At 42.6% G+C, this 19153-nt stretch overlaps 1 protein-coding gene and 1 pseudogene across 5 annotated transcripts in view; both read left to right on the forward strand.

Annotated features, from left to right (window-relative positions):
- The window catches only part of CROT (carnitine O-octanoyltransferase), a 35700-nt gene that overhangs the window by 6594 nt on the left and 9953 nt on the right, over positions 1-19153 (forward strand). For 2 of the 4 annotated variants that reach the window (XM_080936085.1, XM_080936086.1), the window contains 7 exons: positions 2956-3080; positions 4358-4539; positions 4728-4852; positions 9383-9491; positions 13166-13259; positions 13976-14101; positions 18288-18389. In XM_080936085.1, coding sequence (XP_080792211.1) covers positions 2956-3080; positions 4358-4539; positions 4728-4852; positions 9383-9491; positions 13166-13259; positions 13976-14101; positions 18288-18389 — 863 coding nt within the window. Of the gene's footprint in view, positions 1-2955; positions 3081-4357; positions 4540-4727; positions 4853-9382; positions 9492-13165; positions 13260-13975; positions 14102-18287; positions 18390-19153 lie in introns of those variants that run through there. The other 2 variants (XM_080936087.1, XR_013975503.1) reach the window with 2 other exon arrangements.
- Positions 14799-17221, forward strand: LOC308435606 (elongation factor 2-like; annotated as a pseudogene). The gene has a single exon. The product of its transcript is annotated as an elongation factor 2-like (transcript).

The raw sequence follows: 19153 nt of genomic DNA on the forward strand, positions 1-19153 counted from the left end.
ATTCATCATTGAGCATAGCCAAGCAGCAAACCCCATAACAATCCCAAGGTCCATGCTAATTAACTGCTCTTTTGATATAGTCTGGTGTCTCAGTGAACACTCTCTCATGGTAGCTGCTGTGTTTTATAAAAAGAAAGAGAAGGAAGGAATATGTTTGGTGGAGGTGTGGCATGGTATGGTGAAAAGGGGTGCCTCTGCGGGCCCATGCTGAGGCATCCCTTCCCCCACACAGTGGTGTAGTATAGAATAGAGTTTATTTAAGGCATGGGAGAGAAGTTGAGGGAGTAGAGACAAAGAAAGGCAGAGAGGGAGAGGAGAGGGAGAGAGAAGAAAAGAGGAGAAAAGAGGGGAGGGGAGGATAGGTGAGGCCAGGCCATGCCAGCCATGACCATGTGTAGGTAGGGCATGAGACAGAAGAAGCTAGAATCTCACATGAAATTCCAGCAAATCTTAACCAACCTTTCTATGAAGCAGAGCTACAGACCAAATGTTGTGAGGGTTTCATAAATGTAGGCACAGTACTCTGATTAAAATGGTTTGACCTTGTTATAACCAAAGGATAGGGCTTTACAACACCTGCCAGTCCTTCAGCATTCACATTTACGATTGCGATTCTGGAAAGCTCACCAGGAACTCTGTGCATGGGTCGGATTTGGTGGCTAGGGGGTCTTACTTTTGAGTGTAGGGTAGAGACCGATTCATTTCATTAGCACACAACTCAGTTTCAGTATCTTTGCTTGGACTGATCAGTTTGAGATGGAGAGAAAGCAGAGTATGACTAGTTTTTCAGGTTTTAATTAAACTTTTTAAAATGTAAACTATATTTAAGCTATTACCAAATCTCTCTCTCTCTCTCTCTCTCTCTCTCTCTCTCTCTCTCTTTATCTATCTACACACACACTAACTGGTATTATGTGATTTCACTATGTGTATACTATATAATGTTTATGGAGAGTTAGACATCTGTCTCTTCAGACATTGTTCCATTATATTAAAAACACTGAAAATCAGCTCTTCAAGGCTCTCAGTAAGTAATTACTGGGCAGTAGCCCTCCAGAACTTGAGTCTCACTTAGTAGCCGCTGGTCCGCCATTCACAGCCTCCTTCCAGTCCCTCTCTAGGTATCCATGTTCCTGAGTGGTGTTGGCTTCCATTCTAGGTTTGTTCATTTAGCATTTCCAGTTCCATCTGGGCTGTAAGCAATGTCAGTATGTATCTCTCTCTCTCTCTCTCTCTCTCTCTCTCTCTCTCTCTCTCTCTCTCTCTCTCTGTGGTTCAATATCATGTCAATGTATGTTTAGTACAGGCAGATACTTAGGCTGTTTCCATTTGCTGGATTTTGTGAATACTTCAATCTAGAATGCATATTTCCAGTGTAATCCACTTATTTAGTGTGGACAGCATCCAGCCATTCTGTTTCGTGTGGTTCATCTTTCTGCATGTTTTTCCTGGCATTGAGAGAGCTGTGTGGACGGGGTGCCTGACTCTGGTTTTGGTGACTGCCCTGAAGCAGCCTTGTTCATCCTTCATTTTCCCCTTGGTTTTGGAGGTTTCCTGTGCTCCGAATTCTTGAACGCTGGATTCTGCTATCAGAATTGGCTTGTCTCTTGATTTATATTTGACCTTTCTTGTATTTTCTGTAACTTTTATCTCCAGGCCTTAGATACTTATTTCCTCTATGTTACAAGCCAGACATCATTTTCCCCAGTTGATATGTCTGTTTACTGTGGGGTTTTTGAGACAGGGTTTCAGTGTGTTCCCCGGACTGGCCTTGAACTTCTCCCACCTCAACATCTCGAATGCCTGGGACTCTACGGTCATGTCACTGTGTCTGCCTCACAGTGTTTTCCAGATTTGTGAATGTTTTCTGTTTCTCAGCTCCTCCCTGTCCCCTCTCCGTCTCTTTCTCTCTTGTAGATTACACTCACCCCTTGCTCTTTTTAGATTTGTTTTTAGGTGTATTTTCTGCCTGTGAGTGCTTTGTCTGTATGTCCATCTAAAATACCAGAAGAGGGCACCAGGTCTCGTTCCAGATGGTTGTGGGTTCCGTGCAGGTGCTGGGAATGGAACTGAGGGCCCATGAAGAGTAGCCAGTGATCTTAGCTGCAGCGCTCTCTCACATCCCTGCACTCCTTTAAAAATCACTGTACTGTCATTTTAATGGGGTTCTAGAAGGAGTGGGGATAAATATGTTTGGTTCCCTGGATGAACTGGAAGCAGGTGTGTGTGTGTGTGTGTGTGTGTGTGTGTGTGTGTGTGCGTGTGCTGTCCCTTTTTATTTTTTGGATTGTATATACTCGCTTGCCTCTATTCCATGCTGTTTATATGTTTGTTTGTTGATTTTTAACATGGATCTCAGAGATCTAACCCAGATCCCTATGCTACAAAGTTGTTATCGTCTCAGCCCTATTTTGATTTGCTTTTCAAATACCCTTTTTTTAAAAAATAAAAACACTATTTTTTATAGTAGCTTATTTTAAATTCACATATTATTGACTGTGCTTTGAGTATTCACTTATTCTCTCTGAAACAGATATTTTAGAATGGATTTTACATTGTGCTAGTTCAGATTTGAAAGATGCAAATATGAAACAAAAAGAATATATGAATTTGACTTCTAACAAGTTAATTTTCAAAACAATTGATTTTCATAAACGCTAATGGGAAATGCTTCGGTTTCTCTTATTTGTGGTCACATAGGACTTACTTTTTCCTGCAGTACAAGCTAGAAGATGGCTTCACCTCTTTAACTATCAGTAATCTGGGGACAATTTCAGAACATTGTGACTATTTTATTACAATATCTACTGTTTTATTTCTTTTAAAAAACAGTGTTTTGGGTTGCAGTTTTCATGTTGCAAACTAAAGCCTTACTGTGTACTAATCGTGTTTCAGTTTATACAGGAGTGGTTGAGGTGATTGGAGACACTTATATCTAATCAATTTTTTTTATAGTGAAGCCATTCGCAAATGAAGAAGAGTATAAGAAAACTGAAGAGATAGTTCAAAAGTTTCAAGACGGAGTTGGCAAAAAATTGCATCAGAAGTTACTTGAAAGGGCTAAAGGAAAAAGAAACTGGGTATTTATTTTGTATACTTATAATTGAAAACTTGATATTTAAAGGAAAACTGAAATTACACATGGACTTATGTTTAAATCACTGTTATAAAATGCCTGAAATCGTTGTCATTATGGTCGCAACAGCACGACTCACTTTCTCTGCATGGTATATGTTTGGTCAGTATTGTCATAGGATCCAGGTTACACATGCTAGGCAAGCTCTCTACTGCTGATCCATCCATACATAGCCTCACCCATCTATGTGGTAGGGGGTCAGGTGACTGGGTTTGCTAGAAATGGCCTTCCAGGCCCCTCTTGCCTGGCAGAATCCTCAAATGCTAAAGCAGATGCGTGACACAGGTGGCACCTCTACAGAGCATGGGGGATGGGGGTGGTTAGACGTGCTCTGTAGCTCAGATAGATAGACTGAAGGAGATGCTGCTCTCACTGCCTTGTCTCCATTCCCAGCATCCTTCCCTGACTCCTTTAACTCAACCACTTCTCCAGTACATGAATTACAGGGTGACGTTTTATAACCAGAAAGCATTACCTCAGTTGAAAACTAATGATGGTGACTTAAAATTTTAAGAGAAAAATGTCTGATGTTTTCATTGAGACACCGATCCTTACAATGGAAGGAATAATCTGTTTCCAAATTCTTTTGTTCTCAATGGGAGAGTTTAATTAAAATGGGGTAAAGGTAAAGAAGTATTTGTTTCACACAGGTCTTTTTCTGGGTAACTAACTGCAGTTTGTACCATCAATTAAAAAAAAAAAAAAAAAGAATGCTAGGTAACCTGATACTATCGGCTTACTTAGGTAAGAAGTTCAGTTACTTGCTGTGACAGGGGACATGTAAAAAGGGGTGTCAGAGAAAAGAGTAAATTAGTTTGAAGCACACCTAAGGGTTCTTGGGTTCCTAAGTAGACCTTTAGGGTTGTTGTTGTTTTGATAAAGGAAGATTATAAGCAGCTTACTTAGTAACTGTTGTTAAGTGTGCTTTAGTGGACATCTATTGTACTCTAGAACTCACTAAGTAGCTTGTTGGCTAATAGGGAACGTCGGATAGGAGGGTTTGATAGAGTTAAAGCTACTAGTATTGAGAAGTTAATAGTTCCAGAAGTGGGAGGGCGGGGGAAGGAAGGGACATTCTTACAGCAGCAGTTTCGTTATCTGTGATGACTTAACATGTGCTTTTGAACCGAAAGGATCAAGGACAGATGTAACATGTTCTCTTGCTAGCTGCTCCTTATTGGAGCATTTGTAAGAAGTAACGTTGTTCTTACTTCCTTTCAGCTGGAAGAATGGTGGCTCAACGTCGCCTATCTGGACGTGCGTATTCCGTCACAACTCAACGTGAACTTTGTGGGTCCTTCTCCCCATTTTGAACACTACTGGCCTGCAAGGGAAGGCACCCAGTTAGAAAGAGGAAGTATACTACTGTGGCACAACTTGAACTACTGGCAGCTGCTAAGAAGGTAAGAGTGCTAAGAATCGTTGGCCAGGCTGGGCTAAGGAGCGATGCTGAGCTGTAGGCTTGCCCAATGTGGGAAATATGCAGATGCTGTCAACTTAACTGGGTTATTTGGGGGAAGAATAATATAGCTGTGGTAACTAGATAACAAGTTTTAACAATGACTTTTTAATCAAAATGCTCTTTTAACAGAGAAAAATTGCCTGCACATAAGTCTGGAAATACTCCTCTAGACATGAACCAGTTCCGAATGTTGTTTTCTACCTGCAAGGTTCCGGGAATTACTAGAGATTCGATTATGAATTATTTTAAGACTGGTAAGTAAAGACACAGGACATGGTTGATTTTGGCAGGGCAGGGGTCAGGCACTGAGATCTGGGTAGTTTTGTGGTGATTTCTAAGATACTATTTTAAACAATTAGGCTTTGATAAGTTTATTAGACTTTTCGTGAAACTGTCTTCTCTCCCATTACTAGCCCTTGATGAATATTACGGAACAGGGAGAATGACTTTAGCTACTACTTATACATTATCCAAGGCCCTATTTTCTTCACCAGAACCTTTATTTCTACTCATCAGTAAGATCTTTGTCCTACTTATTTGTTCTAGACCCTGTTAACTTCAAAACTCCATCACCCTGAATGTTGCAGTTTCCGTTATCACTTGGAACACACACATCCACCTTGGCTGTTTTCGTGTCCACATTGTGATAAATCATATCATGGCCTCACTCCTGGACAGCCATGCTCTTCCCTATCACGTGGCCCATAGCATCTTGCTATAACTGTTAGTTTATTCCTGCACGTGTAGGACTGGCTTTTGCCTGGTGCCTCACTCTTAGCTAGTGAACTCTTTTCTTAGTTTTTCTGAAGGAGTCCTATTTTCATTTACTCATGTTAAGGCAAGATTGGCCCTGCCCATGCTGATGGCGGTGGTGAGAGCAGATGGCCGGCTTCCATAAGTACCCGTGCCTTCCCTCCTCAGGGAACCACAAAGTATAGTCACCAACTCTTCTGTTTGACCTCATGATGCAGGGACTGGAAGGTTCCGCACTCAGCCTCCTCAGAGTGACAGTGGATCCCAAATCTTTATCTCACACTGAATGAAATGGAGAAAATACATAGGTGCAGTGGAAGTTTATGTAAGCTACTCAGACTGTTTGGCCTCTGTACTCCCTAGAACTGTGGCCAGTGGAAATGGCCGTTCTTACATTTCTAACTTGTAGGAAAACACCTTCAATGCTCGTGCGCGCGAATGTGTGTGTGTGTGTGTGTGTGTGTGTGTGTGTGTGTGTGTGTGTGTGTATGTGTGTGTGTGTATGTGTGTGTATTTTCCTCCCATTTGGTAACCTCACACAAGGTGAAGGAAAGATGACATCCTTTTTATCCCTTTTGCTGTGAATGTCATGTGTTGTTCTTTTTGTTTAGTTTTCTTTCCTGTGCCCAAAAAAAGATACAGGCAAACTGTCCCAAGGTAATTAAGCCTTCCAGTTGCTGACTGTTACTTAGAAACTCACATAATCAAAATGACCAACCCATCTACATAGGGAGAAAATAGTCCTCAAAAGATGCTGTGTCCCAGGCCCCAGCAAGGAGGGATTACGGTTGTTGAGTTGACCTGGAGATGAGGTTATGCTGAACTAATCACACAGATCTGAGAGTCTTTGAGTCCTTACAAGAAAACCAGAGGGGGCAGCACAGCGATCTCCTCTTGATGGCTTTGAAGATGGAAGGAGGGGCTCCTGAGTCAAGGAAGAGGACAGTCTTTCTAGAGCCTTCGGAAGGAAGAGAGAAGGAAACAGTCTTTCTAGAGCCTTCGGAAGGGAGAAGGAAACAGTCTATATAGAATCTTTGGAAGGAAGAGAGAAGGAAACAGTCTATATAGAACCTTTGGAAGGAAGAGAAGGAAATAATCTCTCTAGAGCCCTCGGAAGGAAGAGAGAAGGGAACAGTCTATATAGAACCTTTGGAAGGAAGAGAAGGAAATAATCTCTCTAGAGCCTTCAGAAGGAAGAGAGAAGGAAACAGTCTATATAGAACCTTTGGTAGGAAGAGAAGGAAACAGTCTATATAGAACCTTTGGAAGGAAGAGAAGGAAATACTCTCTCCAGAGCCTCTGGAAGGAAGAGAGAAGGAAACAGTCTCTCTAGAGCCCTCGGAAGGAAGAGAGCCTTTCCTTCATTCCATCACAGAAAAACAAACTTCAGATTCATCCTCCCCGCCCCACAAGATGTAATAAATTTGTTGTTTCAAGTCACTCGGATAATGTTTTTCAGCAGCCCTAAAATACTTACCCAAATATTTGTCCACCCTGTTTTCTTGTAGTATTGCATAATTGCACTTTTGTGTAGTTCACATTCCTTTTTGAAAAGTAGATGAACATAAACTGGGCCTGATCCACCCCACAGCACCACAGACAAAAGAAACTTCAAAAGTAGCCCTGGCCAAGTTCTCTGGCCTTGAGGACAGCTGGGTTAGGTCCAGTTCTTCTTGTTTGATCCTTGCCCTGCCTTCCCACTGTATTACCAGTTCTCTTGCTTTAGGAGATGCTGCCCTTTGTGTTATTTCTTATACTAAAAGAAAAACAGCCCCCCCCCCCCCGCAAGTGACACATCACAGGCAAAACCATCATCCTTATAAAGCATGAAGATGCAGGCCTGTAGTCTAGTACCCTGGAGACTGAGACAGGATTGGGACTTCAAGGCAAGCCTGGGTTGCATATTGAAATTCTGCCTAAAAAACCAACAAACCAACTAACCTTACACCTCCTTTACATCATTCTCACTTGAATCCTTTCATTACCTCCTAACTAATCTGATTATGTTAACCCCCCCCCCCACTGATCCATTCATACAGTCCCAGGAGGGACCTTTGTAAAGTACTTGATCATTTTATCACTCTCCTAAGTCAAACCTCCCTTAGCTTCTTTCCCATCATACTTAGCACTGTAAGCCCTTTCTGAGTCACAAGTAGTCTAGCCTCAGCCTGAGCGACTACTCTGCCCTTTCTCTGCTGATGTGTCACTGAGCTCTTTCGCATTTAGCAAACCGAGTCACTTCTGTCCTGGTCCATTTACAGTTACTGTTCCCTCTGGTCAGGGCCGTCTGCAGAATTTCCATGGCTCATACTTCTCATTTCTTTCAGATTCCTTTTACATCCCCATCAGTTCATTGTGAGACACCACTCCTGACACACGCCCTCCCAAGTATTTATTGATTAAATGGGGATAGTTCTATTTTCCTTTCAAGCTCTAAGTCTCGGGAAGGATGTCAATAGAAGATGGTAATAAATGTGCAGGAAATGTAAAAGGATCTGGGGGTGTCTAACGAGGTCAGAGAGAAGAAATGGCTTGGAAATAGTCTGAGGAACAAAAACATTTATCTCAGAGATATGGAAGAAGTGGAGGATAAGAAGAAGTGCTGGGGTTATCTAGAGATGCTCTTTCTTCATAGTTGATAGATGTCAAATTGTGTGTATAGAGCAGTTAATAAATTCCAAGCACTATACTTTGTTCTGTGGTACTGTGCACCTTACCTTCCATCCCTTGCACTGTCCTGTCTGAGTGCATAGGACTGCTAGAGTCCTTCCCCGTGATGCTCAGGCACGACTTTCTCCACTGAGAGCCTTCACTGAGGAATTGTCCCTTGATGATACTGCAGTCACACGCTCTCCCGTTCACTTACTAACCGCTCAGGTGCGGCTGCAACCCTCCTTCACCTTGTGACTAGGAGAGGGATTAGGGAGGTTCAGAGTGGTGTAGGTGTAGATGGTAATTCATTATTCAATGAGAAATGACCATTAAAATAATCACAAAGAGTCTTTGCTCATTTTTTATTATTTTTTCATTTCATTTTAAATGCTGTCCCCACTTTCCAGTCTCCCCTCTGTAAACTCTTCACCCCATCCCCTTCCCTTTGCCTCTAAGAGGGTGTTCCCTCAGCCATCCACCCATTCCCACCTCACCCCTCTAGCATCCCCCTTTGCTGTGGCAACAAATTGGCTGGTTTTCTGAGACAGGTTTCTCAGCGTAGCCCTGGCTGTCCTGAAATCCATTCTGTGGATCAGCTGGCCTCAAACTCCAACCCACCTGCCTGTGTCTCCCCAGGGCTGGGACTAAAGGCAGGGACCACCCCTACCCAGCTACACCTTCCCATTTCTGTCTTTGAAGTACAATTTTAAAACTCTCACAGCACTCTGGTACCTTTCGGAGAACACAAATGCTTAAAACTTAATGAGTTCAAGATTCACATGGACAGGTTCCAAGAGTATGTGTTTATATCATAGTAACTGAAATTCTGTCAATGTATCATTTCTTCCTGTGGTTATAGGGACCACATTAGGTCTCAGAGGCAAGCAGTCTGCCACTGAGCTGTGACTATAGTCTTAAAGTTTTTCTTTAAATTGTGTTATCTCATTAAAAAATATAAACATAATATCATACATATTAACTACTGTATGATGCCAATATATGACTACATTATGAAATCGAGTTAAACATGCCCGTCTCCTCAAATATCTGCCATTCTTTATGGCAAATTGAAAGTCCTTTCTTCTAGTTTGTTTTGTTTTTTTTTTTTAAATATGCAGTTTGTGCTCAGGTGTCTGGTGACCTTGCTGTGAAGAAGCACACTAGAATTTACTGTTACCCGATTATAGCTTCATGTTCATTGGTGGATTATCGCTCTCTTTTCTGAGTAGGCACTTTGTCTAGGAGATACATGTTACATATCACATATGATAAACCTGTCATTATTTAAAATTTACCATTTATGATAAAGTGTTACAGTAATGACAATCTGTTGGCTGACTGTAGCTTTACTGAGCCGTGTTTTCTGTGTCCTTTTCCAGAGAGCGAAGGGCATTGTCCAACCCACATTGCTGTGCTGTGTCGAGGCAGAGCGTTTGTCTTTGATGTACTACATGAGGGATGTTTGATCACCCCGCCAGAGCTTCTCAGGTCTTTAAACTACCTTTTAAAGATGCTGTGCATCTTAATTAATTAAGTTTGTTCTTTGACTATTTTATACACGCATAGAATGTACTCTTCTTCTCCCCACTTTGACCTCGCTCCTGGCATCTCTGTCAGATCCTATCTCCATGAACTCTTTCCCACCTTCATGACATTTTGTTTTGTTGTGATTCAGGGAGTTTGACCAGGGCCGTCTGAGCGCAGCAGTGAACTCAGGTCAAGACCATGAGCTTTCCTCTCTGAGAATCTGTCAGTCATCAGTTGTCTTAGCTACTGTTCCGTTGTAAAGAGATACTGTGTCTAAGGCAACTTATAGAAGAAGGCAGTTAATTGAAGGCTTGCTAACAATTTCAGAGGGTGAGCAACAATTGCCTTTGTGGTGGGCAGCATAGTGGCAGACAGGCAGGCAGGTTTAACACTGTCCACTTTACTGAGCAATAGTACTAAGTTCCCCATAGGGCCTCACAGAGCTGCCAGGCCTGTGCTTTTCAAAGCATGTCTATTTGACTGGTTAATGTACTAGGTATGGATGGATTCAGAGCCAATATGGCAGCAGTTGGTTACCCCCACAGGAATCATGCTTTCATTACACAGGTAGATACATGGTATTGTAGTTGATGGGGTTTGTAACTGGGTGACTCTGCAAAGCACCTTTCAGCATTTTTGAGAGCCAGCCAGCAGTTTCTAGCTCAGTTCCAGCACCCTCTATTTTGCAATAAGGGTCTGTGGTGCCTTACCTGGTTTTGGTTGGTAACTGTCTTGGTTAGGGCTTCTATTGTTATGATAAAATAAAGAGCGAAAGCAACTTGGGGAAAGATGGTTTATTTCAGCTTATATTCACAGACCTTCATGAAGGGAAGTCAGGGTAGGCCCTAAAGGCAGGAGCTGATGCAGAGGTCATGAAAGGATGCTGCTTACTTGCTCACTCCTCATAGCTTGCTCAGCCTACTTTCTTATAGGACCTCCTGCTAAGGAGTTGCATCAACTACAGTGGGCTGAGCCTCCCATATCAATCCCTAATTATGAAAATGCACCACACCTAGCCTACAGGACATTTTCTCAGTTGAGGTTCCTTCTTCCCAAAGGACTCTAGCTTGTGTCAAGTTGAAACTAGCCAGCACAGCAACCAAGAGGAATAGCAAGAGACTATTGTTTGGGTGTCTTTGTGGGACCTCCAAGAAGAGCAGCTTCTATGGAAGTACCCCACACCTCTCACTGAAACTTCTAGGAAGTGATCAGTTGCTTCTAGAACCATCATTATGTAAACTGTGTGGGGGTATCTCCTTTCAAATTTTTTTTTATGTTTTTAGTTTAGTTACAAGATAGGCTTCCATAGCTTTTTTATACCTGCTTTTTGAAAAAGCTTTATCTTTTGAAATTAAGATACAAGTATGTCATTCCCTCCTTTTCCCTTTCTCCCTCCGACCCTTCCCATGTGCACCTCTTCCACTTGGCTTGCTCTATTTCTTAAATTGTACACACATGCACACACACACACACACACACACACACACACACACACACACGGAGAGAGAGAGAGAGAGACAGACAGACAGACAGACAGACAGAGAGAGAGAGAGAGAGAGAGAGAGTGTGTCAGTACCAAGAGGTTAGTCATGAAATTACATACATGCCTGTTTTTAGTTAACCCGCTCTCTCGTGTCCCCTGTCCTCCTGTGTAAACCTTGTGCCCTGTGTGTTTCCCCTGCTGTTCTCCTGTGCTGAGTGCTAGCACATGGGCCCATCCATTCATCAGAAGGATCCGGAGTGAGGTTTTCAAAATCATCCTGGCCTTTGCCAGCTCCTGACCCTTTTAGAGTATCTGAGAAGACTGTCTCAGACTACTTTCTTGGATTTCCTTAGGTCTCAAGCTCTTGCTTGGGTTAGAAAATAAGTGTTCAGAATGATTTTTCTTTAAATGACAGTAAGTTTTTAAAATAAGAGTTTCATAATGCTATTCTTAAAAAACACCTACTTTTAATTTTCAGTCTTACCAGATAGATATGCATGTATTCTAGTTGGAGAAAAGAAAAGCATTCCGTGTATTACCAGCCCCACCTTCTTACTCCAGAATCAGTTACGGTTATTCATTCAGTGTGTTCCATTCTTGCAGACCAGGTGCAGTAAATTTACTTGTACTATATATTATTATTAAGTGCGTTTTTATAGTATTTCTGAGAGTTCTGAAACATAAACTCAATTACAAGAGGGAGACCTCACCATGCTCAGCTCCTGACCTCTGACTTCAGTCATGAATATTATCATTCTTCAACTATTCCTTATTTTTTTCTTGACTTATAAAGAATTGGGTTTCATTGTGACATTTCTCAAGCAAAATTTGTTTTTGTTTATCTTTTCCAGTCTGCTCATCCCTTCTCCCTGTCTCTCTCTTTGAGTTTCTGCCTCATGTCGCCTCTGTCCCTTCCCAAGTTCTCACACGCTTACACGTTCTCACACGCTTACTCCCTCTCCTGGTCTTCAGTACCAGTTCCTCAGTTGTATTCTGTCTTGTCTTTCAGTTCCCTGTGGGTAATCTGAAGCAAATCTCAGACATTGTATCTGTTACTGTAAATAGTTTAGTATGTCTCTAAAAATATAAGTAAAATACACACATAACTGCCACATCTTAGCCAATGGAGTGTCTTGTAAATTAACAGCAGTCCTTTAGTATATAATTTATAGTATAAAATTTATAGTTACTAAACATTTTGTAAATGATTTTATAAATGTTGAGTTGTGTATGTCTATAATTTAAGTGACTTTTCAAATTTTATGTATCTGAATGCATATGTGTGTATATTAATGTGTGTGTGTGCCTCTGTGTGTGTGTGTGTAGGCCAGAGGTGGCAGCTAGGTATTGTTCGCCATGATTCTTCACTGTCTTTTCTGAGAGAGGGCCTCCTACTGAACCTTGTGCTCTGTGACTGCCTAGAGTGGCTGGCCAGTAAGCTTTGTAATCTACCTGTCACTCCTCTCCCCCACTGCCATCCCAGCTCTGGAGTTAGAGGTGAGCGTTACCATCTCACATATGGATGCTGAGGACTGAGCTCAGACTCTTATGTTTATACAAGGAGCACACATTGAGCTATCTTCCAGCCCTTTAAATGATTTTTTTTTTTACTACATATTACAAACAAGTAAAAAAAAAAACACCCAGAGTATATAGCTAAATAATCACACAATATACATCCCCACACAGGTCAAAATAGAGTAATAAAATAAGCCATTGGGAAACTTGTATACAAGACTTAGATGTCTGGGCTGTATTCAGAGGACTTGACAAGTAATGGAGTGTTTCAGTCTACAGCCGTAGGCAAGGGCAGGTACCCAGCATGGATTTACGAGTAAGCATCCCACCTGGCTTGTGAGTGCTGCGGTTCTCTGTGCACCAGAGTTCTTTCCTGGATGTATGTGCTCTATATAGAATAGGATATGAGGCTGACTTGTTCTTCTGCTCTATTGGAAGCATTTAAATTATATCATCTAAGCTTATTTTGAAATATAAAATACTGTCCAACATATTTTTGGTATAAATAGAATACGTGATCACTACACATATATGTATATGTAGTGCATGTGAGTGTGTGTGAGTACAGGCTTCTGTAGCTCCTATGTGTCCTGTTTATTCTCTCTGTGAAAATGCTTATTTTATCTTCCATAAGACAACTGACATACATCTACAACAAATGCCAGAATGAACCTGTCGGACCCAGTATAGCGGCATTAACTAGTGAGGAGCGAACTCGGTGGGCAAAGGTAATAATTCATGCTAGTCTTCTTTGCATATGCTAACTTCATCTTTAGTTTTTATTCTTGGAGAACTTCAAATAGTATATTTTATCGCATCCTTTCCCTCTCAGATTCTCCTCCCCCTTTCTACTTACCCAAACTCAAGATTTTTCTTTCTTAAAAAAAAAAAAAAAAACAAGCCACTAAAACCACAGGGTCACATTTGGGTTTGCCAGCTCCTTCTGAGCATGAAGCCTGCCCTGGAATGAGGTAGATCCCTTCCATTGGAGGAAACCGATCTTTCCTCTCCCAGAAGCAGTCACAAGGGAATAGCTTGGTTGGGGGTGTGGCTTTGTGACCATTTTTCTTCCTTCATGCTGGGACTTTTGTCTGGCTTGAACTTGTCTTGTACATGATCTCGCAGTCTCTGAGTTCACATGAGCATCTGCTGCCTTATCTGGAAATGGCTGTTTCCTTAAACTTGCCCACCACCTCTGGCTCTTCCAGTCTCTCTGACTTCTCTTCTGCATAGGCCCTGAGCCTTGAGGGGAGGGGTGACAGACGTCATCCCACTCAGGCCTGAGCACCCCAAAAGTCTATCATTCTGCTCACTGTCAGCTTGTGAATCTCGGTGCCAATTACAGTCTTATGTTGTTCTTAATAAACGTTCTCTAACAAACCTTGATATTTTCTAGATGTGTTATATTTAAACTGTAACATTTAATCACCTCCTTCCCCTTTAGGCAAGAGAATATCTGATTGGTCTTGATCCAGAGAACTTGACTTTACTAGAAAAAATTCAAACCAGTTTATTTGTGTATTCCATAGAAGACAGCAGTCCACATGCAACCCCAGAAGATTTTTCTCAGGTAACTTTTTTGTTCCCTTATCTTCCTGCACAATTTTCTGGAGGACTCTTTCTGTTAAACATGAGACTTTTTTTTAAATCAGAGTCTTAGAGTTTTTCTCAGCTATTAATTATGTTGTATGCCAGTTGAATCTCATACACAGTGAATAGCACTCTCTATATACTTGATGTTTAAGTCTGTTCAGATGTATTTTGAACCTTGTGTAAAGAAGTGTGGCCGTTATTTGTATACATGTCAATGTTTTCTAAACATTTCCATCAGTTGCAGGCAAAAAATATTTGCATGATACACTGAGGCAAATTCACTTCTCTTTCCAAAGCTGGTGTAACCCAAATCTGTGTAAATGTACCAATTGAGGGTCTACCTTAAGGATTACATCACCCTTGCCAGTAATTGACTATATCATTCTGGTTTATTGAACACATTGGATGTTTAAATGATTTAAGTGTAAATGTGGCTTATTTATGCTTTCTATTTCCCAACCCTGGGAAATGCTTTTACCTCCTGGGAAACATATTAGTGAAGTCTCATCTTTTGGAAAATTTTGTTACTTCATAGTACATTCGTCGGCATTAAGTCATAAGGGAGAAAAGTCCAGGATTAAAACCTAGTTAGCTCTTCCACCGTAGCTGCCACCCATCGTCGGAGCGTCTCCTTGTTCACTTCTGCCTCTGAGAATCCAAAGCCATCTGCAACCATGGTGAACTTCACAGTAGATCAGATCCGTGCCATCATGGACAAGAAAGCCAACATCCAGAACATGTCGGTCATTGCTCGTGTGGACCACGGCAAGTCCACACTGAATCATTGCCTCAGCTCGGGCCGGTGAGACACACTTCACTGACACTCACAAGGACGAGCAGGAGCTCTGCCTCACAATCAAGTCTACCGCCGTCCCCCTCTTCTGTGAGCTCTCTGAGAACGACCTGAACTTCATCAAGCAGAGCAAGGATGGCTCCGGCCTTCTCGTCAACTTCATCGACTCCCCAGGCCAAGTGGACTTCTCTTCAGAGGTGACCGCTGCCTTGCATGTCACTGATGGAGCTCTGGTGGTGGAGGACTGTGTGTCTGGCATGTGTACAGACAGAACCAGTGTTGCGACAGGCCTGTGCTGATGATGCATGAGATGGAATGGACCCTGTTTGAGCTGCAGCTGGAGCCCAAGGAGCTCTACCAGACCTTCCAGCGCATCATGGAGAATGTCAATGTCATCCTCTCTACCTATGGCAAGGACAAAAGTGGGCCCCTGGGCAGTATCATGATTGATCCTGTCCTGGGTACCGTAGGCTTTGGTTCTGTCCTGCATGTCTAGGCCTTCACTCTGAAGCAGTTTGTGAACTATACCTGGCCAAGTTTGCAGCCAAGAGTGAGGGTCAGCTAGCTAAGTGCAGCTGAGCAGGCCAAAAAGGTAGAAGACATGATAAAAAAGCTGTGGGAACACTGGTACTTTGACCTGGACAATGGCAAGTTTAGCAAGTCAGCCAATAGCCCAGATGGGAAGAAACATCCCCACACTTTCTGCCAGCTCATCCTGGACCCCATCTCTAAGGTGTTCAACGCCATCATGAACTTCAGGAAGGAGAAGACAGCCAAGCTGATTGAGAAGCTGGACATCAAGCTGGACAGCGAGGACAAAGACAAGGAAGGCAAACGACTGCTCAAGGCTGTGATGAGCTGCTGACTGCCCACAGGGGACACCCTGCTGCAGATGATCACCATCCATTTGCTGTTCCCTGTCACTGCACAGAAGTACAGGTGTGAGCTGCTGTACGAGGGGCCACCTGATGATGAGGCTGCCATGGGTATTAAGAGCTGCGACCCCAAAGGCCCCCTCATGATGTATACTTCCAAGATGGTGCTTCTATACCTTTGGTAAAGTATTCTCTGGGGTGGTGTCCACAGGCCTGAAGGTCCGGATCATGGGTACCAACTACACACCTGAGAAGAAAGAGGACCTGTACCTGAAGCCTATCCACAGGGCCATTCTGATGATGGGCTTCTATGTGGAACCGATTGAGGATGTGCCCTGTGGAAACGTAGGCTGTTTAGAGTGGTCCAGTTCCTTGTGAAGACCAGGACCATCACTACCTTTGAGCACACTCACGATATGCACGTGAGGAAGTTCAGCATCAGCCTTGAGAACTCAGCTGACCTACCCAAGCTAGTGGAGGGGCTGAAGCGGCTGGCTAAGTCTGACCCTATGTTGCAGTGCGTCATTGAAAAGTCTGGAGAGCACATCATTGCTGGTGCTGTGAGCTGCACCTGGAGATCTGTCTGAAGGACCTGGAGGAGATCATGCATCCCATCAAGAAATCTGACCTATTGTGTCATACTGGGAGACAGTCAGTGAAGAATCTAACGTCCTGTGTCTGTCCAAGTCCCCAACAAACACAACTGGCTGTACATGAAGCCCAGGCCCTTCCCTGATGGCCTGGCAGAGGATATCTATAAGGGCAAGGTGTCTTCTGCAGGAGAAGCCCAAGATGCGTGCCCACTACCTGGCCAAAAAGCCTGAGTGGGATGTTGCTGAAGCCAGCAAGATCTGGTGCTTCAGACTTCATGGCACTGGCCCCAACATTCTCACCGACATCACCAAGGGTGTGCAGTACCAGAATGAGATCAAGGACAGTGTGGTGACTGCCTTTTCAGCCACTAAGGAGGGCGCTGTTTGTGAGGAGAACGTGTGGTGTGCAATTTGGTGTCTATGATGTGACCTTGCGTGCTGATGCCGTCCACTGGGTAGGTGACCAGATCATCTGTGTCAGTGTGCTGACTGCACAGCCCCACCTCATGGAGCCTGTCAAGTGTCCTTGGCAAGTGGTGGGTGGCATCTGCGGTGTCCTGAACAGGAAGCATAGCCATGTATTTGAGGAATCCCAGGTGGCCGGTACCCCCGTGTTCACAGTCAAGGCCTACCTGACTGTCAATGAGACCTTTGGCCTCACCACTGACCTATGATCCAACACTGGTGGCCACCCCTTACCCCAGTGTGTGTTTGACCAGTGGCAGATCCTGCCTGGGGACTCTTTTGACAACAGCAGCTGTCCCAGCCAAGTGGTAGCTGAGACCCACAAGCATCTCAGGAGGACTGGAGAAGGACCTCCCAGCACCGGACACTAGGTAGCCTGGTACTGCCACACACTGCACAGTGCCAGCTCATCAGAATGACAGTCCCCACAGTGCCCCTTTGGAGGCTGCCGGGGCCACCCTGACATCACTCACACTTGCTACCAATTCTATTTATTTCCTAATTACAGGGCAGCAGGAATCGCCCTATGCAGGCCGGACTGGCAGGCCATGCGGTGGGAGGACATAGCTGTTAACATTTTCAGAGGGAAACTCACAGATGTCCAAAAGTCTGAATAAATCCATTTAGAGGTTTATGGGGTCCATGCCCAGTGGACTTACCCCAGAGGGGGAGGAGGGATAAGTGCCTCCAGGAAGGCAGACTGGAAAAACAACAAACTAGAAAACAACCTTCTAGTTAAAAGAACCAAAACAAAACAACTTTTAGCTAGATTTCAGAGAGGAGGAAATTACTGAAGTATCATTTAAGGAATAAGTCAATGTTATTCAAACCATAGTCTGTACTTGCAAGCACAGGTTGTACCCCACTATAGTTACACACATTTAATTGAAGTTTCATGTGCTCTGCTATTTCTATTTTGTTTTATTATTTAATTATAAATACATAATAGTATTTATGATATTTATATCATATAATATAAATACATAATAGTATTTATATGATATTTATATCATATAATATAAATACATAATAGTATTTATTCTGCTGTAAATTGTTTCATGACTCAGTGTGTGAGGATCTACAAAGACATTGTGTTGTGTGAGTGGCATACGAATTGTTAAGACATTAGTGGTATATGGGTTGTTAAGATGTTTTACTCTGAACCCATTAGGCTTCTTACACTACCCACGTTTCAGAAGCTTCTGCTTGAAATTATATGTCTGCTCTGGAAACATTAATGAGTAATGTATTAACATTCAGTGTTCTGGTCAGATTTTCATAATCTGAGATTTAAGAAATGGCTCAAGCCAGACCCAGAATTACCTGTTGATGCTTCACGAAACTACCACTTCAAGACATTTGGTGGACATAAAAGTGAAATGATACATATCTGCTTGTAAACCACTTTTAATTTTGGAAAACTAAAATATTTTATAGGTCTTTGAAATGCTTCTTGGTGGAGACCCAGCAGTACGCTGGGGTGACAAGTCCTATAATCTGATCTCCTTTGCTAACGGAATATTTGGCTGCTGCTGTGATGTGAGTATGTTGTTAGCCGAGTGCATCTCCCCCACTTTAACTTCATGGGTTAAATGGAAGGTGCAACTTCAAAGACTTGTGTCATCCTGTGGTGTGCTGTAAGGAAACAGTTGTTTAGTGTGAAGGTTATTATAATAAAGAGTTTTGTTCCAAATGGTCAGTGGAAGCAGGACAGAGGTCAGGTTCTGCTGTAAGCCAGCAGTCTGGAGCAGGTCTGCAAAAGGGATTTTGAATGTAGTTTTTATGCAGACTAATTTCTTAAAACCTATTGTTATCAAATAGTTCTCTGCAGGGAAAAATATACCAATTGATTGCCCAGTGACAAATGGTCATCCCTACAAATAGACAAGTGACATTATACAGACTGAATAGGTTATATTTGCAAATACATATGTATATACATATACATATACACATACACATACACATACATCATATACATATACATATATATACATATATACATATATGCAAATAACAATCATTAATGCTAAAAGAGGCCACAGATTTCAAAGAGAGCAAGGAGGGCACACAGGAAGACTTGGAAGGAGGAAAGGGAAAGGGGAATTACAGTAATTACATCAGTGAAAAAGTTGACAACCTATTTTCTTGCTAAAATTCCCATCCTAACTTGAAAGATAGCATCTGGCATTATATAGGTATTATTGCTTAAGGTAAGGACTGTGTAACTATTCAAAAATGGAAGGATATGTGGAACTGTCGACCATGGATAGTAAAATGTCTAGACTGCTGCCATTTTACCC

Source organism: Micromys minutus, assembly GCF_963924665.1.
Source record: "Micromys minutus genome assembly, chromosome: 23".
Lineage (NCBI taxonomy): Eukaryota > Metazoa > Chordata > Mammalia > Rodentia > Muridae > Micromys > Micromys minutus.